General features: G+C 57.1%; 2 protein-coding genes across 2 annotated transcripts in view; both read right to left on the minus strand.

Moving 5' to 3' along the window:
- The window catches only part of TM9SF4 (transmembrane 9 superfamily member 4), a 15,612-nt gene extending 2,321 nt beyond the window's left edge, over positions 1-13,291 (minus strand). Inside the window, exons 1-17 of the mRNA XM_080558710.1 lie at positions 13,153-13,291; positions 9,499-9,612; positions 7,828-7,927; positions 7,249-7,417; positions 7,039-7,168; positions 5,627-5,750; positions 5,137-5,255; positions 4,832-4,943; positions 4,273-4,343; positions 3,563-3,695; positions 2,911-2,992; positions 2,729-2,804; positions 2,304-2,387; positions 1,949-2,124; positions 1,558-1,621; positions 845-964; positions 210-299 (exon numbers count right to left, since the gene is read on the minus strand). Coding sequence (XP_080414836.1) covers positions 210-299; positions 845-964; positions 1,558-1,621; positions 1,949-2,124; positions 2,304-2,387; positions 2,729-2,804; positions 2,911-2,992; positions 3,563-3,695; positions 4,273-4,343; positions 4,832-4,943; positions 5,137-5,255; positions 5,627-5,750; positions 7,039-7,168; positions 7,249-7,417; positions 7,828-7,927; positions 9,499-9,612; positions 13,153-13,167 — 1,779 coding nt within the window. The 5' untranslated portion in view covers positions 13,168-13,291. The remainder of the gene's footprint in view (positions 1-209; positions 300-844; positions 965-1,557; positions 1,622-1,948; positions 2,125-2,303; positions 2,388-2,728; positions 2,805-2,910; positions 2,993-3,562; positions 3,696-4,272; positions 4,344-4,831; positions 4,944-5,136; positions 5,256-5,626; positions 5,751-7,038; positions 7,169-7,248; positions 7,418-7,827; positions 7,928-9,498; positions 9,613-13,152) is intronic.
- A 353-nt stretch (positions 13,292-13,644) lies between these two features.
- HCK (HCK proto-oncogene, Src family tyrosine kinase) lies at positions 13,645-23,450 on the minus strand. The gene is made up of 13 exons (XM_080558720.1): positions 23,339-23,450; positions 21,421-21,538; positions 21,045-21,084; positions 20,758-20,857; positions 20,441-20,539; positions 20,163-20,266; positions 19,616-19,765; positions 19,190-19,342; positions 18,669-18,851; positions 18,342-18,418; positions 16,283-16,436; positions 15,890-16,021; positions 13,645-15,075 (listed from the first exon to the last, which is right to left on the minus strand). Exons 2-13 carry the CDS (start codon positions 21,535-21,537, stop codon positions 14,873-14,875), a joined length of 1,512 nt encoding a protein of 503 aa, XP_080414846.1. The 5' UTR covers position 21,538; positions 23,339-23,450; the 3' UTR covers positions 13,645-14,872.
- Positions 23,451-23,728: the final 278 nt, after the last annotated feature.

Consider the following 23,728-nt stretch of genomic DNA (forward strand, 5'->3'; position numbering starts at 1 on the left):
GATCGCTCCACACGGGTATCCCAGGCAGGGGCCTCAGGTACTTAAATCCTCCTCCCTGCTTTGGAAATGCCATCAGCACAGCTGGCTGCTCAGCTGCCTTGTGCTAGCACAGGGATGGACTCGGACTAGGCAGCCCCATCATTTCCTTCCCCAGATCCAACAATCTCTCCTAGAAAAGTGGCACTTTGGTACGAGAGGGATAACAATACCTTGTTCACAAAGTAGAAGATGGCATAGATGAGCACGTAGAAGGCAGATCCTCCAGACACCAAGAAGGTCCTCCACCACCAGCGGTAATCCTGACAGGGTAAAAAGCCTCAGCATTATTCCACAGGCTTCCTTTTCATGTCACCAGCTCCACTGGCTCAGGGGAGCTGTGAGCTTTTTGGGACAGGGAGAACATTACCCATTTTCCTTCAAAGCAAAACCACAATTTGGGCATGGGGAGCTACTCTGTCACAGAATTATTTCCAAACAAGGACAAAAAGCTGACAGTGAAACGTGCCAGGTCAGCATCACAGCACTTCCTACCGGAGAACATGGCTCAGCCTTTGGCCCTGCATTTCTCTTCAGACATGGATGGAATTAAATGGTGTCTTTGGGAAGAGATGTCAGCTCAAAATACCCTGCTCCCAGCAGAATTGCCTGTATGAAACCACAGTTCCCAGCCTAGATGTCAAATAGCTTCAACTCTCCTTAAAGTCTAGAGGTGTAAAGAACAATCACACCCACGAATCTGGGCCGTGCTGGATTTTTGCTAAGCAGCAGCAATAACATGACCTGTGCTTTGCCAGCAACGAGCGTGCACCCTGAGCTACTGAAACTATGACAAGGGAAATCTCACCTCAGCACAAAGCTGGAAGTACACCATGACAATGCTGATTTGTGAGCAGGATACCACCAGGATTATAAACACCAGGAAGAGAAAGCCAAAAAGGTAATAGAACTGGTTCTCCCAGATTGCCTGAAACAAAGACACAGCAAAAATCGTTTCTGTGCTTCTGTAATCAATCAGCAAATGTGAGACTAACTTCTTCCAGCTAACGCAAGAAAAAAAATGAGGGACCCTCAGCCCCACAGAGATGAGGCATCAGTTCAGGTGCATTTCCCAAAGGGACTGGGTTGCAAAAAGATACCCAAAGACAGCTATGAGGGAGCTTGCTCACTCCCCTTCATCCTCCTAGCAATGGAACAGCAAATTCCTCCATGTCCAAGAAAGGTGAGAAATAAGCAGCAGCTGAACGTCTTAAGGTCAGGTCCCCTCCTTGACATAACGTTACAACAAGCGCTATCTTCACCACCATCCTTCAAATCACCCTTCAAAAGAAGGTTCTGCAGACATCTCCAGGTGTTTTCAGCAAGAAGACAGTCTGCAGAGACCCACAGCCCAGCTCTCTCTAGGAACAACACTGAAAGACCCGGAGGGAACCTGTCAGCCCCTCCAGTAAGTACAGGAGTACGAAACTGCCCCAGGTGGGTGCTCCCTCCCTTTCAGAGACATACTGGCTTTGGCACGAGAGGAATCCTATTCAAGAATGAAGTGGGTTAAATGCTTACACTGAAAATGAAGAACAGTTCAATGAACATAGCTCCGAAAGGCAGAATACCAGCCATGAGAATCCTATAGAGTGAGAAAGAGAAACTGTAAGCAGCACAACATAACTGTCTGGCCATTAGAAGCTCCCTGTAACCACCCAAAGCACTGCTGGCAGAAGCTCTACAGCTCCAGATTGCTAGAATAAGCTTCATGCAGTAAATGACTCAGCTGCTCCTGTTGGTGGGTACATTAAACATGTCAAGATTAAGTCTCTGATACCGCATTACTCAGGAAAACACCTCTGTGACCTGGCTGTGTCCAGACACCAGCAGAAAGGTGATGGTCAGCAGCCTAAGAGAACTGAGGGAAAGGGGCTTAACTCACCGTATTTCCTAGACACTCATCACTCACCCGACAAATTTATTCATATACCACCTCTGCTCCGGGATCTGCCTGGGAATCTGGTTGGTCCGCACGGGGTTGTCATACGGCTGCTTGCGAAATCCAAAGTAGTACCCCAGGTAGACCAAGGGCAATGAGATCCCAAACCACATGCAGAGCAAGGCCACCATGGTAGGGAAAGGCACCTGGAATCACACAGTCATAAAAACAAGTTCATCTGCCCTGGAGACTGAAGTCACTGGCCAGCCCAACTCACTGCACTGGCGCCCACATGAGAATGGTGCTGTGAAAGTAGGCAACCCCCCAACAGCCCAGTCACCCGCCTCCCACTCCAGCAGGCTCCCAGGATGAAGGAGGTACCTACCGCTCCGGAGGAGTGTTTCCCCCAGATGAAACAGTTCAGGACAAAGCAGATACCGAAAACGACACCCGGATACAAGGTAGCTGTCTGCAAGAGCAAACACAAGTTAAGAGAAAACACCTGACTTATTAACCAGATGCTTCTTTTTAATGAGTCCATTGCTGGGACAAGGCACACGTGGAGGAAGCATCCCTCCTGCTCCCACAGCAGACGGGCAGTGGGGAGGATCTCAGACAACCCTCTTGCTTTGCAGCAGTACGTGCTCTGGTGTTTACCCTTTCATGTAAAGCTACACGGACTCAATCCACACCAAATCTCTGCACGTCCAGCCAGCGTGCATCCAGCTACCCACAAATGCATGTGGAACTTAACCCCAGACCTTGCCATCATCAACCTGGATAAGCAGCACAGAGCACCAAGAGACTCACACAAAAGGCTCCCTTCTTCCATCGATGTCCTTTCAGAGTCCGGTACAAGCGGCCAGCGAAGAATCCACCAAATACCCTGGACAGAAACAAGCCAACACAAAGAAAATGAGCTTTCATTGCTGGGGAAAGGGAGGGCAGGTGTAGGCAGGACAGTTCAGTTGTGGAAAGCAGTGGGCACCTACCCCATGAACATGAAGAGAAAGCAGGCAGTAGTCATCAGTGCACCCCGACTAGAAGGTGACAGCATCCCCAGCATGGCAACAACTGCGGAGGAAAAACCAGGACAAAGCACAATGGCTCTGATGCACACGTGCCAGCCTGCACCTGGAGGCCAGGGGCCATCCCACAAGCTGAATGCAGCCGCCTGGGATCGCTACCTCCTGCACAGACTTCATTTCCTTCAAAGCCTAACACACTCACATCCTCCAGCACTGGCCAGAGAGAAAGCCACAGCTTTGCTCTCAAGCTATAGATCATGCTTTAGCCTCGCTGCCCAGAGATTTGAGCAGGTGCAGCTCAGAAGGCAAAGCACACATGCGCAAACGTCTCTCAGTTACCATTACCACCCAGTGCTTGTTTCTGCAGAATCCCTGCCTCTCATATCTTGATTACAGAGAATACAAACTCAAAAAGCATCTCTCAGCTGAAGGCATCTATCTAGAAACTGAGAAATGCTGAGCACAGGCCTACGGCCTCCATCAGGAAGCAGACTCATGTGACTTCACTCAAGCTAAGGTCAGCCTAGACTGAAGTTGCAGTTTGGAGCTGCAAACACCCTTGAGCACACTGTTCCTCTTCTTGTTATGGCCGCCCCGTGCAACACGTGCCACTTACAAATGACGATCAGGATCATACAGAAGAGCTGAATTCCAGAACCCAGGAGAGAACTGAGGATCATGGGGTACTGGGGAGGCCTGAAGACATCTCCGTGCACAAGTTTCCAACCGGATTCCTCCATGGTATCTTCCTGCAGCAACAAGAACGTATTTAAATACGGTTTAGCAGTGGAAATAACGGTCCTATCACAGCCACCCTAAGAGGCTACTTTCCTTGTATCTAGTTCTACAGAATCATATTGCTCCAGTTAACAAGCTTCTTTCCTCTTGCACTTCAATCAGTTAAGACCTGAACTGCCAGTGCCAGGACACACGTTTATGGAACTGTCACCAGTCATTACCTAAGTATGAAGACATCTGTACCAGTAATTAGCTGTCGTATACAGAGTGTCAAAGGTGTCACAGAATCGCATCAAGGAACAGTTTGGGAGGACCTTTAAGGATCAGCTACCTCATCCCCCCTACCACGGGCAGGGACATCTTTCTTTAGATCAGGTTCCTCAGGGCCCCATCTGACTTTGGATACTTCTAGTGATGGGACGCGTCCTGAGAGCACATTACGGAACCGCCTCTCCGATCTTCAGGGTTCAAAGAAAAATGGGAGGCAAGGTGGGAAGAGATACTACAGCCACATCTTCAAACCAAATCCCTCCCCATCTGTGCTTCCCTCCCCCTCCGATCCCAGCCCCAGGAACAAACACGGCATACAATGTCATCTTCTTTGTTGTAGTTGGCAATGTCCTTCCGGAGGGTGCGGATGATGATCATGCTGAGAATACCTGAAAACAAGTACAGGTTAGCTCAGAGGCTCCTGCGTGGCCCTGCTGCTCTCATGCTGTGCAACCACACTGATCCCACCAACGTACACAGGTCTGGCTAGGAGAGGAGGCCTTGAATCATTACTCTTCTCCCCCAGCCTACAGCAAAAACAGAAACAAAGCCCCAGGGAGTAGGGAAGGCAGAATTTCAGCACGAAGAAGGCCCTGTGGCTTTCCTGGTTTTCTTTTTTTTTTTTTTTAAAAAAAAAAACACATTAACGATTCTACTCCCCCAACTACCCCAGTCAGAGCGCAAAAGCGGGTAGCAGCCTGACCCCACGGGGTGCTGCCCGAACCAGGAGGTTTTATACGTGCTAACGCTCATTTCCTGCCCCTTCCAAGCAGGTTCAGACACGGCCACTTCCTCCTTGAGCTACAGGCAACTGAGGCTTAAAGACAATTCCCTGCACTTACGGTAAAACCTTCTTCGGCCCACACATCTCACTCACCCGAAAGGAAAAAGACGACCACAACCGAGTTGATGATAGAAAACCAGTGAATCTGCACATCGCTCATGGTCAGGTAGGTGTCCCAGCGGGAAGCCCATTTAATGTCGCTTTCCTGAAAGGACAGCACGGTGTGACCAGAAGCCCTTCGGACACCCCAGCAGCTATCATTGCCCCGTGTCTTCTCACACCAGCACCGTCCTGATGTCTTCCACAACACCCCCGTGACAAATACTTGGAGCACGAACTGCCAGCCCGTGCCAGGCAGGGGCAGTTAGCTGCCAGCCAGCTTCCCACTACTCCCTCACCTCCCAGTGGACGGAGTACGTGAAGAGCATCTGGTTCTCCTTAGAGGGATCGATTTCCTGAGGGGCAGAGCCTGTGGCTTCAGGTAGGGTGCACATCCCCTTCTCATCAGCCTTCAAGTCTGTAACAGAAAACACGGCACACACTAGGTCAGAGCTTCCCTGAGGCACCACCTCTCCCGCTGATCAGCCTGGCCCCAAGTTCAAGGCACTGTGCCACTGTTACTCCAAATACAGCAGGGATAACATTCATTCCTTTCCCAGCTGCTCTGCGGTTTGCAAAACTATTCTTCCGATCAGCAGTGAACAGCATAAACAATTTTTAAGGAAAGATATTATTGTTACAGCTAATATTGTTCTTATAATTCAGACTCCCTCCTTTCTGTGCCCTGAGACAAGGAAGTAACAACTGGCACTGGTACCTCAGCGTGTGTTCAACACTTGGCCTACAAGAGATTCTTCTCCCTTGCTCCCCTCCCTAGAAGTCACTCACCTTCTTGTTTAATACTCTGGGGAATCACTTCAAAGCGCACAACCCTGTAGGTGGGCTCCTGGTTTTCTTCCACATCCTCTCTGTGGTAGTAAAGGATGAAGGAGAGGTGGTTGTGCAGGTAGAACTAAAACAGATTGACATTAAATATAATGTTAGCCACCCGAGAGAGGAACAAGCAAAGTTTAGAAGCAACTGGAGAAAGCAAGTGAAGTGAAAGTGAAGACTCCTGCTGTTCCCAGATACATTGTGCTACAGTGCGAGATCAAGCTAACACTGCCAAGTTTAAAGAACAAGAGGAGAGAACACAGGTATTGAAGAGGTGACACCTCAAACACTCCAAGCATCAGTGACGAGGTTCCAGTCTATTTCTGGCTCAGATGATACCATTACATTGAGATACATCTCAATCGTGCACTCAGGGGAGACTTCAGTGGCAAAAGGACCACAGAATTTATGGTGGAAGGACCTCAGCAGCTACAGCCTTGAGTTTCCTGCTTGCTTTTTCTAACAGACAAACATCAGTCAGTCTGCTGGTGCTCACAGCTGTCCTAAGCTTGTACTTTCAAAAAGCTCTTACATCACCTACGGCAGGAACAAAGTGCAGCAGCTCTCTCTGCAGGCACAGAAAGTTCATTCACCCGTAAGAACTTATACTCAAGCGATCAGAGCTGTGTGTGCAACTGAACTCCTGACTATGTTAAAAAGATACATCGGTTAAGTCAAATACAGCTAATCTTTAAGGCACACAGTTAAAAAAATATCTACAGGAATACACGTGCTAAGTTTCCATTTGCAAACTTAAGAAACTTCTTCTAGATGGTTACAAACAGGAATACGTTTTGTGGTTATCTTTTGTTTGTTTGTTTGTTTTGTTTTGTTTTTTTTGTTTGTTTTTTTACAGTTTGCCAGTGCTTTTACTTTCTAATATCCCATACCCTTTCCTCCCCTTTGGTAATTAGGTTTCTTTCACCCATAAGCAATTGCACTGCACTGAAGGAATTCAAATTGCTACCTTCCGAATGGAACTTCCCTCCACATGCCAATCTACTAATAAATATTAGAATAAATGCTAATAAATACTGCAGTTGTTTTTTTTTTAAATACGAGATGCTCCAAGATTGTTAAAGATCAGCCAGCCTTTGGGGTACAACACCTTCGGTCTACTGAGGGGAAACCACTCCACAGGCACATCCAAAGCCTTACGGCAGGTCCATGCTAGGAGCTTTGGCTGGCGTACCGGTATGCCAGCACCTGCCCTCACTCTCTTCTGTTAGAAGACCTCTTGTATTTCTATTCTATATAAAAACGTCGGTTGCATTCCTAACCCTGATGCTCTCTGGTGGATTTCCAACGCTCTGAGAGACTCCCACCGCTCCTCTACGCACCCCTCCGACAGCACCCAGATTCTCTACCTTGTTACCGTCCATAAACCCAAGCCTGTATCCATGCTCGAACTGCACATCCTTCTCCTTCTTCTTCTCCTCTTCCTCACGATTGGAATAAAACTCCAGCCGTGTGGCCACAGGGAGGTTATCAGCAATGCTGAAAGCACATATTTCAGATCAAATTTGTCCACAACGCAGAACCCCCACCGACACAAACCCACGCTCCAGGTGACTCACAGGTGCACATAGTAATCTTCCCTGATCCGCTCAGCGATCAGCTTGCTCTGCTCCACGGTCAGAGTGACCGGCTTGTTGGGAAAGTTGCAAAGAACTTCACATTTCTTCTCCACATTCATGGAAACCTGGAAAGGTGTATTTACAATTCGATCCCCCCGGAGAACCTCGCCTGGAAAACAGGAGAATAAGAGCAGGGTTTAAGACCGCCAGGCTTCTTGCCACTGACCCTGCCACCTGGTTTGCAGAGCACTGTACAGCTAGGGTCATGAGAGCAAGTCTCCCCCGTTACCACAGATGCAAGGAAAAAATTAGAGGGTAGCTGACTTTGTTGGAAGTACCGAGCACTACGTATGACTGGTTACGTGCTCTCTCCTTCAAGTAAGTTGTTTCCTTTTTCCAGCATACGGACATTCCAGTTTGCAAACTGCAAGCATGTAAAGAAATAGAGGGAGCAGGCTCTCCACAAACAGTTCATTAGAGAGGATACTTGCAGATCATCTTCCTCCTTTAAACATACTCTCACTCAGCTCATAAGCAGCAGGTTAGTGCTGGGGAGCATGCTGTTCGGCGGATACATACCGAGATTCTCAGCCTTGTACGTTATCTTGGTGGGCTGGCAGAAGGGCAACGAGTAGTACTCGTATGGTAACTGGGTTCGTGAGCTGGTGAGCTTCACGGCCTGGAGGAAGAAAGGAAGGATTATCCCCATGACAGAACTCAGTTTCCTGCCCTCTGGTAAACGCACCTCTCCTAAGTTCACTTTTGTGAGAAAGGAGACAAATATTCCTTCTGCACAGTTCCTACTCATACATTCTCTACCCTAGGACTTAGCAGCATTTCAATCACAAACAGAGAAACCCTTGAAGAAAGAAGCACGGCAATTATTTTTTTTTTATTTTTACAAATGTATGACTTGGTGAAGTCCCACAAAACAACAAAGAGCTTGAAAGAGATTCTGAGATACAAGAATCAAATTTCCTATGAGACTGCAGTTATTTCCTAAAAAAATATTTAAAAACAAAAAAAATCATGTCACACCAGACCTAGAGGCCTGGCCTCTAGTTACACGAAGGGTTGAGCAATTTTTGTCACTGGAAGAAAAGCCAGAGAGCCACCAGATTGGGAAGACAAAGGGCAGCGACAAAACCCAAACATTTCTGGAGAGTTCCCACAAATCACATGGCACAAGGGAAGCACAGACATATACCACGATAGCCAAGGCCACAGCTGCTCAGAAAAACAGGAGTGTTTTGTAACGCAGCCAAGCTCCTTTATTGGAAGAGCGCTGGCAAACACGCTGACTTGCCTTATCACTTGAAGAAGCATTTGGCTCGTGAAATCCCTCTGAGACCAGCCACTCCAATACCCCCTCTTCCAGGAAGCTCACTGTAGCCACAGGCAAATCACATTTGCTTAAAAATAGCCCAGGTCTGGCAGCCTGCAGCCAGAGAGCAAGTTGTGCTGTGCTTCATGTGGGAGCATCAAACCTCAGCAGCCCCAAGGGTGCTGGATTTTGCTGAGACAGAGGCCACAGCTTTAGAAAAATAAATGAAAAGGGCTATAAATTGCTGATGTCTGGGAGCGGGGCCTGGCTTCCTCCTGCCCAGGAGAAGCGGTTCCATCATTCACTACCAGCAACGTTGTACAGGAACAGCTCTTCAGCAAGCCTGGGCTGTAAGGTCCCCACCTCTCAAGGACAAATGCCTACTCCTGGAAAGGGCTCAGCATGGATTTCACTTGACTTGAAGACACTGCATGTGCAAACTGGGTAGAAGAGAACACCGAAAAAGTCTGACTCGGCTACTGCTTTATCCTACCATCCTCAGGCTCATCCTCCATGAGCATTTTGGGAGTCAGTACGGTGCCGGAAAAAAAAATCTGGTTAAATTCACTTCAAAACTGCAGAAAGAGTGCGCTCTTTGGCCAAACAGAGCAACAACTTGAGGACCTTGGTGCAATTGCTGAAGGGATTTGGTAGAAGAAATCAGAAACAAGAAAGAGAATCGCGCTGAGAATTGCAGGGTGAGGTGACAAGAGTGACCGCTTGAGGGCTGCTTATCCCCAACACCCTACACGCAAGTAGTAAAAAAGAGAAATAAGCTGCACCAAAAATTTAGTAACAGGATCGATCCCAAAGTTTGACTTGCCCATCCCACATAGCTACGCTGATATAAACAAGGAATAAAAATGTACACACACACACACAAAAACAAACCAAACAACATACAACCAGACCCAAGTTCCTCCCACCTTTATTTCTACAGGATCATTCCGATGGAAGTTGATAGGAGCCACACCGGGCACATAGAAAGAATCCGTACCACGAAGCCACAACAGCAAGACCAGCAAACATCTTAGCCTTTCCTGCAAAAAGGAGAAGAAATATTAACATATTTTTATATTTAATGTTAGCACTAAAATATAAATCTATATATTTAATATTAAAATAGTAAAATAAACACCAGAGCAACGTTAGATATGCGCAACAACACTGAAAGCATTAATTCCAGACGTTATAAGATCTGTAAGGTCAAGGGATCACGCACAACTTAGGAAAGCTTTCTTCGCTTCGTTTTGTGACTCTCATCGGGTCACCTTCCGCTCTGTCTGGTTCTTTACCTGCACTCAGGAAAGTGCTGGCTTTGCTGAGCTGCAGGAAAGATGCGTTTATCTGGAACGGTTCACCCGGCAGGCTGCCATCTGACTTCCCTGCTCCCACCCACCCACCCCGCTCGTGAGGAGCGGCACAACCCCGAGGCTTACTGGAGAACCGGGCACCAGCCCTGGCGCTGGGTTACCCTGCCCACCGGGGGCTGCCCCACACCGCTGCCTGCGGCGACCAGCGCGGGGTGGTTCGGCAGGGGCTGGGCGCATCACCTCTCCTTCCATCCCACTCTTTTCTCCCTGCCCCTCTGGGCCACGACGCAGCTCAGCATCAGGGAAAAAAGCTCGCAGGATGACAAAAATAAGGACAGAGCTCTGGAAGGCGCTCAGAGACACACGGGCATGTGGAAGATGAAGTTTGCGATGACACCTTTGGCAGAAATCAGGCTCTCCGCACGCAGATGACGATGACTCAGGCAGTACCAAGCACCAGAAAAGGCTGAGGGGGACTACGGAAAGCGCTGCCAAGAAAAAGCACTTGGTAACAAGAATCAGGAACGCTGCTCCGCAACAGGTGGGGCCGAGTTTTGAAAGTGAAATTTGAAGGAAAATTTCCAACGCGGGCTCCTCAGCAGCCAGCTCTGCCTGGCAGAGCACGTGCAGGGAGAAGCCTGGAGCCTTCCCGAGCAGGACCTGTGCTTCCGTACCCACGGGGGCGCCGCTCCTCCAGCGGTTAGCGTGGCAATGCGGACACGTGCAAGAACACCTGCACAGCTCCTGGGCCTGGCCCGGCGATCGTTTCAGTTCAGACGCCCGCAGGGCAGATCGGCTCCCGCGCAAGATCAGAACCCGCAGGACGCAGCCCTGCTTTAGGCGAGTCCCAGAGCCCCGGTGAGGCACAGACTGCAGAGGGCAGGGGACTGCCTTTGTGGCCTTCCCCGACCCTGTACGCTTCCAAAAGCTTGCACGAAAAATCACTTGGGTGCCGATCTTTATCCTAAGGTGCCAGGGAACGGTACCACGAAGCAACACGCAGCACGGCAGACACGCACAGCTCCAGACCAGGAAAGTCAGCCCGGGGAAGTGGCCGAGAGGGCAGGCGGCACGCCACCCCAGGACACCCGCGGCGGGGCGGGCGCCGCCACACGAGCACGAGGCCACCCTCAGCAGCGACAGGGGCTGCCTCTTCCCATCGCGTGAAACTCAGCCCGCCCGAAGCCTGCGGGACTTCTGTCAGTCCTGAAAACGTGACGGGCAATCTCCTTTGAAAATCCATCCCTGTGACTAACTTTGGAAGGAACCACTTAACGGTGAGGATAGTTTAACTCAAGCCTTCCTTGCAGCCATCCCCACAGCGCGCTTCTTGCCTTGCACAGGCGCCAACAGAAGCTCGCACAGAAACCCTCCCAAGAAGCTACTTCTCAGAAATTATCACTAGACTTAACATTTGCAAACAATTCCAGGACAGTTTCTTTGATTTATCTCATTTAGAAAGACTTAAAAAAAATATTGCCTTTATTTTTTCTTCTAAAGATTCACGAAAGCTTTACCAATCGCTGCCAAAAAAGCAGGGTTGTCGAGCTACGCCCCGGCCGGACCCAGCAGGAGAAGACCCCCCCCGGACACCTTTCTGTGACCACACACGTGTACACACGCACGCAGTTTGCAGGCTCGGAAGCTGCCAGTGCCAGAGCCTGAATTCCAAAGTTTATCCAGGGGAAGGGGCAAACAGGAGCCCGCAGGCAGCCTTTCCCCAGGCACTCTGCCAACGCTCTTCAGCATCGCCCAGCGCGGCCGGGCCATCGGGGCCCGGGATGCCCCTGCTCGGCTGCTGGCAGGCGTTGTCTAGAGGCTGCCAACACGAAGAAGCCTTCGAGCCGCAGCGATTTCCAGCAGCCTGCGGCCCGGTGATACGCCTGGCACTGCGTTAGGGCTGGCTTGCTGGTTGATAATTCACCCAGGAAGGTGAGAACAAAGCAAAGGATTTGCTTAAAGGGAAGAAAAGGAAGCAGGAAGTGACAACAATGGATAGCGTATGAATGAGACGACAGATAAGGCTTCGTCTCTCTTACACAGAGAAGGACAAAAGGTACAAACAGCAACAACCGAGGGCTTCTAACTTTCGGTTTTGAGGAAATCCAGGGAAAAGGACCTGTGCCCAGCCACTCGTCCGGCCAGACCCACAAAGCTCTGAGCACCTGGTCCAATTACCGACACTTTTTGATACGAGGTCAGAAAGGGAAGAAGGGAATCGCCCACTGCTCCGTGGCGGGAAACGAAGACCCACCACACCCGAGCACCCCAAGCTCCCCGCCACGTACAATCAGCATCCGCTCGGCGATCAGGACGTTAGCCGGGCGCAGACAGCACCCGCTCCTCGCCCCTGCCAGGTGCCAGCCTGCCACCTCCCCGCCCCGCTCGCGGGCTGCCTCGCCGGGTGTCTCACAAGTGTTTGCACAGCCCCAGCTTTATTGCCCAGCTTACACTTGCGCTCAGAGGAGTCGCTGAAAGGCTTTGGAAAGGAGACAAGCGCTGCATTCACACGGATCTCTGAGAGCCCCTTTGACACCAGGAGGGCTGTCAGCAGCCCTCTGCCTTTCGTAAAAGAGGAGGCTGCCAGGAGATCCCCCCGGAGAAACGTCTTCAGCTCCCGAAACAAGCTCGGGCCCTGCCTCCTCCCTGCCCGGGAGAGAGCCAGCAGCACGCACCGGTGCCTAAACCAAACCAGGCGAGCACCCCCACCCTCCGATCCCCGGCCGGTTTCCGCCGGCCTTGGCGCTCCGGGATTCCCCGGTGCCGGCCAGCAGCGCCCATCCTTTACCCACAACCCTGCTCCCGCAGCGCCTCCTCCTCCAAAACCTTCCCCGAAGGCGCGGGGGCACGCTCCCCGCTCCACCGGGAGGCTGCGGGGCGCTCCCCCGGGCGGTGCCGCCGGGGCCTCCCTCAGCGGCTTCCCACCGGGAACAGCCCCGGGGCACGGCTCGGGACAGCGGGGGGGGAGCGACAGGCTCCCGCCCGGCCCCGCTGACAAGCCGCAGCGGGCCGTGACAGCCTCCCCCCGCGGCCGGCCGCTGCCTCCCCGCCGGCGCTGCCCGGGAGGGACGGGGCCGGGACGGGGCCGCCCCGGGAGGCTGCGAGGCCTCGGCCCGATCCGGGGAGCCGCGCCCGGCCGCGGGAGAGCCGGCGGGGCTGCAGCCGGTGCAGCGTGCCCGTCCCGTCCCGTCCTTCCCGGCCCTGTTCGGCCCCCCCGGTCCCGTCCCCCTCCCGGTCCCGCTCCCCGCCCGCCGCCGCCGCGCTCACCATCGCCGCCGCCATCTTGGATCCACGTGTCGGCGCTGACGTCAGCGGAAGCGGCGAGCGGTTGGCTGCGGGGCCGGTTGCCGTGGCGACAGCGGCCTCGGCGGGCCCGGCCCGGCCCGGCCCGGCCCGGAGCCGCCAACAGCGGCCGCGCGGGGCCCGGCCCGGCGCTAACGGGGCCGGCAGCGGGGGGGGAGGGAGGGGCGGCGAGGGCCGGGGCGACGCTGGGCGTGAGGCGAGGGCCGCGCCGCCATCTTTGTTGAGGGCAGCGCCCCGAGAGCGGGCACCGAGGCCTGGGCGGGCACCGGGGCTGCGGCCCGGCCCTCCCGGCACACGGCGCCGCGGGCGGCAGCAGCCCGGGGGAGGCCTCGGCGAGGCCCCGGGGGCCGAGGCTCCGTCTGCATCGGGGGCAGCCGAGAGGAGGCGCCTCGGGAGCGTTTGGCGAGCTCTGGGCCCGCTGCCACCGGGTCGCCCCAGGGAGCGCTGCAACGATGGGGCTGTTTAAGTAGTTTATTGACTGTAAAAAAAGCTTCTCAAAGCTGATAATAAAAGCATACAAAAAATGGTGTTTGTCTCTTTATATGAGGAAAAAATAAACAGTCATGGAAGTTCGTTGTAAGAAGTAAAGAACACCCTTTAAAATCATTACTTCCTCTATTCCTCTTCCCTAAACAACCTGCCATTAAATACTAAAAACGAACAAAACCATGAAATGAGCGTGGAAGGAACGCACGGTTCGTTGCCGATAATGCAAATCAGAGGGTACGAGGTAAATGACATCTGTGGGCGAAGCGGAGGTGTTGGAGCGGAGGGCAGCGGCCCCGGGAGCGCTGCAGGGGCTGCAGCTGAAGCACGGGGCAGGCGCCAGCAAGGGCTCCCGCAGGCTGCACGGGGGCAGGTCGGCGGGGTCAGACCAGGCCCAGCGCTAAAAGGCTCCCTGAAGCACACGCTGCCCTCCTTCCTGAAGGAGGCTCACCAAAGTTTGCACTCAGATGAAGTACCACAAAAAAAAGTACCACAAAAAGAAAAATACCAAAAAAAAAAAGTACCAAAAAAAAAAAACAACACCATCCAGCAGGGCTTTGGGAGAGTCTCGTTTCAGTAACGCTTCAAAGCCAGGTCCCTGAGGCAGAGGCGAGCTGAGGTGCCGCAGCGCAGCACCCGGTGGCGATCCATCGGGATCTCACCAGCGCGTGGGCGCGAGCGGCCAGGTTGTGCGGGCGGTGGGCACTGCGCAGCACCCCCAGGGCAGAACGGCTTTTCAACAAGCACAGCGCAGCACAAGCGCCTACTTCTGCAAAACAGCACGATAAGATCTCAGACGGCCCAAAAAAACCTATTTCTTTTTTCCTCTGTAGCTGAAGCAGCCATGGCCCCAGCCCGCCTCGCGTGGTGCTCTCACACCAGCTGGACACCCGCCAGCAGGCACGGCCCGGGCAGCTGCTGCCCCGCAGTCTGGCACTGCAGAAGGCACAAGGTGCAGCCCTGCCTCGCTTATCCCCGGCCTGGCAGCCCCGGGGGGGGCTGGAGCGACGCTTCGTCGTGCCCTTGCTCCTAGCCAAGCCTCCTCAGGAAGTCTTTGGTTTCTGGGCCAGGCCAGCAGACGAGGAAGGTGTGCACAGCTCGAGAGCGGGACAGGGGAGAGCAGGGTGCATGTGCTCGCTGCTGCTAACACGGCGCGCACAGTGCAGGGCCGTCCATCGTTTCCACCAAACTTTCTGCGTTATGGCTGCTGCTGATACTGGCCCTCTGTCGCAGTAAAGAAATCCTCCAAAATACTCTGCGTGTACTCGAAGGTGGGGCGATCCTCTGGTCTGGTCTTCCAGCACCTCAGCATAATGTCGTACAGCTCCTCGGGGCAGTTCTCTGTGCGGGGCATGCGGTAGCCGCGCTCCAGGGCCCTGATCACCTCCACGCTCGACATCCCTGGAGAAATGGAGCAGAACGGGTGAATGTTTCACAGTTTGTCACTGATTTCTTTAAAAGGCAACGAAGAAATAAAACCCAACAGTCACCCTTTGGACACTGTCACTAGGGAGAAAAAGGACAGGTTGGAGGAGCCGGGGAAGGGGAGCCCCTGCTCCTGTTCGGGAAACATGTCAACAACTGGGATGGTGCGTCACTTGTTGCATGCGGTTTTGTACCCCCTTTGAGCAGATCAGATGGGAATTGTAATTGTTTTGTATAAATTCCCCCAAAATAAAGGCGGCATTTCTCCATCTGCTCAGTCTTTAATGAGCCATTCCTTCCAGAGCCACTGATAAATATAAGTTAGTGCCGATGGCAGAGCTGGGCCTTCCCTCGCAGCCCTTTAAGCCACCCCACATCCTTCACGGACAGCTTGTGGCAACGTCCTTGTGCAGAATCATTTTCCATTGAAAAAAGGCACGAGAGAAACAACTAGTATACACTACAGGGTGGCTCCTAATGATGAAGATTTACAGATTGTTTGAGCCTTCCCAAAAACATCTGGCCCAGCTATCAGCCCTGAACCCCCGTGCTACTTCCAAACACGCTTAATCTGCAGGAAGCAGAAGAGCAGGGGTTAGTGGTGTGCACACAAATCTGTGTTCTGTCCAGAGATCTTCCAGCTCCGCTCCCAGTGTGAGATTCAAATTTCCTGCCATTGCCTCTGTTTTCAGTGACCTAACTTCACGGAGAAGCAGATCCCATAGATGGGCCCCAGAACACAGAGCACATCTTTTGGAAGCAGATTAGAGGGCGCATTTCTGCTCCATACCTGGGTATGGGATGCGCCCATAGGTAATGATCTCGGTCAGGAGGATCCCAAAGGACCAGACATCTGATTTTATAGTGAAAGATCCGTAATTGATGGCTTCTGGTGCAGTCCATTTGATGGGAAACTTGGCACCTGGACGAAGAGATCCAACGAGAAACAGGAGCTATAACCCAAATGCTGAGAAACTCGTAGTGAAATATGGGGAACAAGAAACAAACAGGAAGATGTGAAGCAATGCAAATGAGAGGAGCTTCCACTCATCTGTCCATTTATGCAGTACGTCCCTCCCTGGGCCCTTGCTGCCAAAGCTGCACATTTTAAGAGGCTTTAAGGGAATCCCACAACCCTTCACCATCTCAGAAAGCGGCCAGACTCCCACAGCAGCTCTCGTACCTTCCCGGGCCGTGTACTCATCGTCTTCAATGACCCTGGCCAATCCAAAGTCTGCGATCTTGCACACCAGTATTGCTGACACTAGGATATTGGCAGCTCTCAGGTCTCTGTGGATGTAGTTCCTCTTCTCAATAAAAGCCATTCCTTCCGCAATCTGTAAAAAGCAGAAAAAGGCAAGGGGTCTGTTTGAAATAACACGAAAACCCTAAAAGTGACTGTTGCTAGGAATGGAAAAGAGCTTAGTTGCTTCTGGCGAGTACAAGAGAAGCAGGGCCAAAGGCGGCTGAGCCACGGCAGAGCACGGGGCAGCCACAGTGGAAACGTGATCGATGGCTGCATGGGAACCACTCCCAGCGCAGGGAATCCCTTGTGAAAGACATCAGGGGTTTGGGTGGCCGGGCCAGCACAACCCGTTTAAGGCCACACGTGAGAAAAGCAGCAAGAGCCGGTGTCCGGGGAGCTGACGTGCTCGTGAGCAAGTGTCTGTGAACGTCCGCAGGTGGAGGTGTAACAGCTGGGCAAACCGCTCTCTGCCGAGGGGACAACAAATGGACTTTAACTGCTGCTGTTAGAACCTGTCAGCAGTACAGAGCTTCTCTGGGGAGGTCAGAAAAGCCCCATGATGGCCCCTGGGCGAGGACAGGGAGTTGCCTGAGGGCTTCGAGAGCAGCCCACGAAGTCAGGCCCGCCGTTGCACCCGCAAAGCTGGACCGCGGCAAGGTGCAGAGACCCACGAAATACAGAAGTAAACCAGCGCCGCAAGAGCGGAAGGATCATTTCCAGGGCCACGGGCGGTTTTGCTCGCAGTGACTCAGCCCCAGCCCGGGCACCGGGCTCACCGGCTGCTGCCCTCGTGCAGGCGCTGGGGGCTCGGCCCCGGTGCTGCAGCCATGGCACGAGGAACGGAGGGGGCAGCCCGCGGAGGCAGCCTGCCGGGAGCAGATGGCTGCACGCCTGCCTCGCTGCTCGGCACGGCCACAGTCGGCTCGAGGAGCCAGCGACCTGGTCTAACCCTCCTGCGCCTGGGCCTTGCTGTTGCTCAGCTTTCTCCGTGAATTATTTCACTGAGGCACCCAGCTCAGCTCAGTGGTCGCTGGCTGTGGGCGCTGCAGAAGCAGCAGCGACAAGACAGTGGTTGCACAAATGATTGCACACGCGAAGCTAGATGTACAAGCACACTCAGCTGTACCCAAAACCAGCTCCTGAAAATATCCCCGACACTGTTTTCACCGAGTACCCCTCCCTTTCCAGATGCCTTCCTCCAGCCCATGGCTGGAAGATGATTTGAAGTGTAGTTACTGCCATAAAGCTCCCATAGGCACTGCTGTGGGGTAAAACAGCACGTTACATTCCTTGCAGTGCTCTCGTGAAGGCTGTCCCCTGGGCTGTATCGCACCGAGCACTATTTTCAGGCAACTGTCACATCAGCAGCGATGGACACAAATCGGTAGCTTTGACACTGCTGCTCCCCGGGGAGGCCACGCCAGCCAGACCCGGGGTGTCCCGGAGACAGGACCGTGCAAACGTGAGCAGGTGAGAACCAGCTCCAGCCCTTCACCCCGCGGCTTCCAAAAAGCAGAGCTGTGCTGCGGGCCCCCAGGGCTGCGACCTGCCGGGCAGAGACCCGCAGCCCTAACAGAGGAACCTTCCCGGCTCCCGAGAGGGTCTGCTCTGCTTCAGGGTGCTGGGCACAGCCCGGTGCTGGCCGCAGCTACCGGGTTAGCGGGGAGGAAGCAACCACTTCTCCTTTCCTGCACACCTGCTCCCACGCTAGGAGCACGCAGCGGGCTGCCTCGCGTGGCACCGTGACCCTCGCCAGCCCCTTCCCCACATTTCCCAGCCCATGCACCTGTCCCCGGGGTGCTCTGCAGGCAGCGAGGCCTTCCCACCCGAGCTGCGGGTGGGCTGCTCTCAGTCTGCCCCCCAAGCACCTGGAGAAGAGCTCTCGGGGGGATCTGGAGGGCTCAAGCTCAGCTTTGCAAACCCCGGGGTGCCAGCAGCCGGCCCCGTGTCCCAGAAGATGGAACGGGGAGCTGGGGAAGGTCTGTGCCCTCCTCACCTGGGCAGAGAAGTCGATCAGCTTCGGCAGCGGCTGCTTGTTCCCCTCCTCGCTCTTCAGGAAGTCCAGCAAGCTCCCTGCGGGCAGGCAGGGCACGGGGCTCAGCTCAGCCGGGGACGTGATGCTGCTCCGGGACCCTCTGGGGCTCACCGGCTCCCAAACCCACCCACAGGCAGCACAGGTCCCCTCCTGTCCCCTCTTCCTCCACCTGTCCCCATCCCTCCTCTCCCAGGGCCGTCCCCACGTCCCCCCGGAGCCCACGTCTTCCCCCGGGGATGGGGGGAGCCGGTCCCGCACCGCGGGGACGTGCAGGGGCGCGGGCGGCACCTTTCTCCATGAACTCGGTGATGATGTAGATGGGCTCCTCCTTGGTCACGACGGCGTGCAGCTTCACCAGCTTGTCGTGCTGCAGGGTCTTCATGAGGTTCGCCTCCTCCAGGAAGGCGCTCACGGACATGCTGCCGGGCTTCATGGTCTTCACCGCCACCTTGGTGTGCTTGTTGTAGGTAGCTGGGGGGGACGCAGGCCGTTCCCCAGGGTGCCCAGCCCTCCCCGGGCACCCCACAGTGGGAGCACTGGGCTGTGGAGCCAAACCCCCACTCCTGCAGGCAGAGCTGCTGCGCGATGGCTGGAGACCACACGCAGCCCCGGGCTGTCCCCACGGGAAGGACAGGGCCACCACTACTTCCCAGTGCCCCTCTCTCCTCCCACCAGTTGCTTCCTCGCTGTCTGCTCGCAGGGCACTCCCCCACCCCCTGCCACCCCTCCACCTCCTCTCCCATCCCTCGCCCTTCCTCCTTCACCATCGCCTTCCTCCTCCTCCCAGCTGCCTCCCCCCCAGCTCTCACCCATCCACACTTCTCCAAACTGCCCGGCTCCCAGCTTCTTCTCCAGCTGCAGAGACTCCCGAGGGATTTCCCACGCATCTTTCTCCCAGGGCTTCTGGGGTTTGGGCATGCAGCAGGGGTAGGTGAGCTTCTGGCACAGCCCGTCGCTTTGCCCTGCCGGGGAGCGGCGAGCGCCATCAGCCAGGCTCCGTGCTGCGAAGCGCAGAGCCCGCGACAGCCCCCGTGGGTGCAGGGCACGACCCAGCGTCGGACACCAGCACCGCAGCACGGCCCTGCTGGGACATGGCACAGTCAGGGCTCCCGCCTGGGGACTGCAGGCATTTGGGGCACCACCACCAGCTTCTGCGACTGCTGGGCACCGTGAGGCTGCACGGAGCCCAGCGGTGCCGGGCAGGATCGTGCTGGAGCGACGCCCCCGGGGCTCACCCTTGTAGTGCTCAACCAGCTCCTGCAGCGTGTTGAAGCTGCTGCGCGGGGAGATGTAGAAGCCGCCGCTATCCAGCGTCCGGATCTTGTAATGCTTCACGCTGCCTCCCTGCAGGCCGTCCCCGTCCCGCACCGACAAGGAGTAGCAACCTGCTCGGGGAAGGGCGAGCTGCGAGCTGCGGCATGGGGCAGTGCCCCCCCGGCTCCCGGACACGCGTGCGGGGTCCCAGCACCGCCCGGCTGAGCCACCAGCTCAGCACCGTCCCCTCCTTGCCACCGCCACCCCCTCAGCTCCAGCATGAGGCCAGCCAAGCCCCAAACACCAAAGGCAGCCTCGGAGGGACCGGGCATCCCTGCACCCTGCAGGGCTCAGGCACGCGGCAGCGCTGCGGCTCTCGTGGGGGTGCTTGCAGCGGGAGCACAGACCCCAGCTCCTGCCTGGCAGCAAAGCAGAGCCTCCTGGGGGGTCCTGAGCCCCTCTCCCAGCCAGATCTGGGCAAGAGAAGCCCTCCCAGGGCTGTCCTCGCCCTGTGGGGTCCCTCGGTACCTTTGGTGGTCTCGCTGTCCCGTATCATGAAGGATCCGATCACGTTCCCAGGGCCAAGCAGCAGCCGCTCCGCGTCCTTCCTGCTGATGCCCTTAAAAAACCACCTGGGGCAGGAACAGAGCACACAACGACCACTGTCGGGGACCAGAGAGCCAAGGTGGCGTGGGCTGGGGGGCGTTAGCCCCCGCCACAGTGGGGACACGGGGCAGGAGGGGGGATGGCCACAACTGGGCAATGTGGGGGCTCGTGGGATGGGCTGGCCCCGGAGGGACGCTCACTCTTCAGTCTCCAGCGAGTCAGCTCGGACCACGTAGTTGCTGGGGATGAAGCCCTCGTGCCCCGTCACCAGCGACCGTGCCTGCCACCACTCGCCCTTCCTGAGGATAAAGATGGCAGCGGGTCAGTGCTGGGCACCACCAGCTCCTTCACGCCAGCGGCACCCAGGGCGCATCGCAGCGCTGGGCACAGCTGTGGGCGAGCTGACGGCGGGGCGGTCACCGGAGCGCTACAGCACAGAGCAAATGGGCAAAGTCCAGCAAAACAGCGAGCAGGGCCACACGAGCCTTCAGGACACCCTGCGGCAGGGGACACTTACTCCTCCAGGACCTTCAGCCGCTCTCCCTTCTTGAAGCTCAGGTCCCCAGGGTGCATCGCCTCGTAGTCGTAGAGCGCCAGCACCACGCTGTCCCCCGGGCCTGTGGCAAGAGGGGCTCCTGGGCACCCGTCCCTGCGATGGGACCAGGTCCCTGCCACCCCGCGCCACGGCCGCGCTGCGCTCGGAGGGAGCCCACAGCTCCCAGGCTGCCAGGTCCAGCTGGGCTCGATCCTGGGCTGGGGATCGGCTGCGCACCCCCACGTGCCCACGGGACCGCGCGTACTCACCATCCACGGGCAGGGGCACGGCTACGCTGCAGGCGTTGTGCTGGAAAGCAGGACAACAAACAGAGGGGAGTCACGGGGGGCAGAGACCGGTACCCTGCGGGCCTCTCGGCCACTGCACCGGCATCTCCCTGTCTCCCTCCCCGAAACCCTCATCTTTCTCTCTCTTTCTCCGTAATTCCTTTATTTCCACCAGGTTCGCCCTGTGCCTCGCCCCAGCACGGGCTGGGCAGACCCTGTGCTCCCATCCCAGCGCCCCCAGGCAGCCCCAGGCCCGGTGCCCATGCAGCTCCAGCGAGGCCAAGGGCAGAGCCCACACGGGTGGCTCCAGGGCTGCGCGCGCCCCCCCCCCAGCGGGGGCACGGCAGCTCCCACTTACGTGCTTGTTGTCAGCCGTGGGGTCCTTCACGTAGCGGCCCAGCTGCAGGCCGGGGCCGAGATCTGTTTTTATCACCTTGTCTTGGATGTCAGCTTCCTTCGACTTCACGCAACCCATCCTGTGAAGGGGGGCAGGGGAAGTGGAGCCGTTGCGACAGGGCAGAAAGCCCCGCGCCAGCAGCTCCTGCCCCAGCCCACGGCCCCGCTCCCACGGGCAGGGCGGGCTCCGCTCCCCCAGCACCACGCACAGCACCAGCACCCAGCCCGGCCGGTCGGGGCCGTGGGCAGCCCAACAGGGGCGTCAAGGGGCGAGAAGAAAAAGGGATCTTGTGGCGTAGAGAAAGCCGTGGCAGGAGGTGAATTTGGGGCAGGCAGGGTGCCACGAAGCAGCTCCGCAGCTGCTCCCCAAAAAAGCTTTCCCTGCCCGGGGTGCCGGGGCTGAGCTCCGCAGCAGGGAAGCGCCGCTCCGGTGTCTCCCGGTGCTCAGAGCTCACCAGCCCAGCATGGTTGTCGGCACGCTTATTCTTTTTGCTTTTATTAAAGAAGGGAAATGAAAAGTGGTTCAGCCCAGGACAAGACCACATCCGAGAGAATGGCTGTGCTGTGGGCAGGGCCCCGCCAAGACCTGGGGATGGGTACAGGAGGGTGGCCAGGGCCAGCAGGGGCCCGGGGAGCCCATCTGGGCACTGAGCCCGTGGGGTGGAAGCCCAGGGAGGCCGGGGAGAAGACGAGAGGAGCCCTGGGTGCTGCTGTGGGCTGGCACCCCTCGGTGTGGCCGTGGGTCTCTGCTCCCTATCGTGCCCCCCGGCTGCGCCCTGCAGGGTGAAGCTGCCTTTGTCAGCCACCAGCCCAGGATGAATCCCAGTGCTCAGCTTTCCCCAGCTCCCCCAAAGAAACGTCAGCAGGAAAACCTGCTGCCAGAAGCAGCAAGCATGGGGGAAAACCCCCCAGAAAAGACACTTCCCTTTGTCCGGTGGAGACCTCAGCACAGGGGAAAGGAGAAGGGTGCAGGCGGTGACAGCGAAGGAGGAAGCAAACGGCCCCCGCATTGCAGGGGACGTGCACAGCACTGCCTTGGTCCCACAGCCCTCGAGGGACCACCGCTGTCACCTCCCAGCCCAGCCACTGTCACTCCTCGTCCCTTCCAGTGTGCCGAAGCCTCCGCCAGCCCCTCGTCAGGGCAGGGCATGAGTGGCAGCAGCAGCCCGAGCCGACAGGGGCAGGGAGCACGTCCCTCTCCCAGAGGACACCCTGCACTCGGGCATCGGGACCAGCTGCCAGCGAACCCCAAAAGCCCAGCACTGAGCGGGGCAGCATCAGGCCCCTGGGGAGCCGAGCACGCCGCGGCCCCGAGCCTGCAGCACCCCGGGTCACCGTCACACGCAGCGGCTGGGTGCCGAGGGCTTTCCCGCAGGCTCTGGTGGCACCGGGAGCACCGGCACCGGGAGCTGTTCCCTGGCACATCCCGGGTCCAGCAGCTGGCCTGGCCGTCCCCGAGCGCTGGGGATGGGACGGGAAGTGGCGGAGGTGTGAAGGCGTGGGCACACCGCAGCGCAGCCGCCCGCGGCCCCGTGTCCTCGCTGCTGCTGGGACGGGGGGCGGCGGGGCCCCGGCAGCCCCCCCAGAGCCCCGCATCGGGCGGCACCTCCACGGGGTGCGCCCGGGGCACCCCAGCACCACCCCACCTCTCCCCTCCTCGCACCCCGGTGTCACCTTCCCGTCCCCCCCGGACGTCGCACGCCCACCCCGGGACCCCCCCCCCGGGCCACCCGGGGACAGGACGTGGCCAGACCCGTGCCAGCGCGGTGCAGGACCCCGGCAGCACCGGCTGTCCCGGGCACGGACCGGCCGGCTGGGCAGCCCGGTACCGGTCCCGGGAGCTCCGCGCGCCCCGCCGCTCCCCGGGGCTCCGCTCTCACCTCGGCCGCCGTCCCGGGGCACGTCCCGGGGCACGTCCCGGTCCCGCTCCCGCTCCCGGAGCCGGGGCTGCCGCCGCCGCGCTCGGCTCGGGTGCGCGCCGCGCCCCGCCCCGTCGAGGCCCCGCCCCTCCCGGTGAGGCCCCGCCCCTCCCGGTGAGGCCCCGCCCCGCCCGGTAACGCCCCCGCCCCTCCCGGGTGCAGGCGGCCGCAGCGCGCCCCCAGCGCCGCGCCCCCGGGGGGCAGGGACGGGGACAGCCGGAGCCCCCCCCTCGGGCCGTGCCGCTCCTCTCCCGGCCCCGGTGTCCCCGGGGCGGCCGCCGCACGGCCCCCGCTCGGCTCCGTCACCCCGAGCGCCCCCGGGTGGGCTGGGGGCGCCGGCAGCCAGGGGCC

This window comes from Anser brachyrhynchus (genome assembly GCF_964034855.1).
Source record: "Anser brachyrhynchus genome assembly, chromosome: 16".
In the NCBI taxonomy this organism is placed as follows: domain Eukaryota; kingdom Metazoa; phylum Chordata; class Aves; order Anseriformes; family Anatidae; genus Anser; species Anser brachyrhynchus.

Coding starts and splice junctions, on each gene's coding strand:
- HCK (XM_080558720.1), bottom strand. CDS start 21,537: ATGGGTTGCGTGAAGTCGAAGGAAGCTGACATCCAAGACAAGGTGATA. Junction 21,085..21,420: donor CCACGGCTGACAACAAGCAC/GTAAGTGGGAGC, acceptor CCTGCTTTCCAG/CACAACGCCTGCAGCGTAGC. Junction 20,858..21,044: donor CGTGCCCCTGCCCGTGGATG/GTGAGTACGCGC, acceptor CTCTTGCCACAG/GCCCGGGGGACAGCGTGGTG.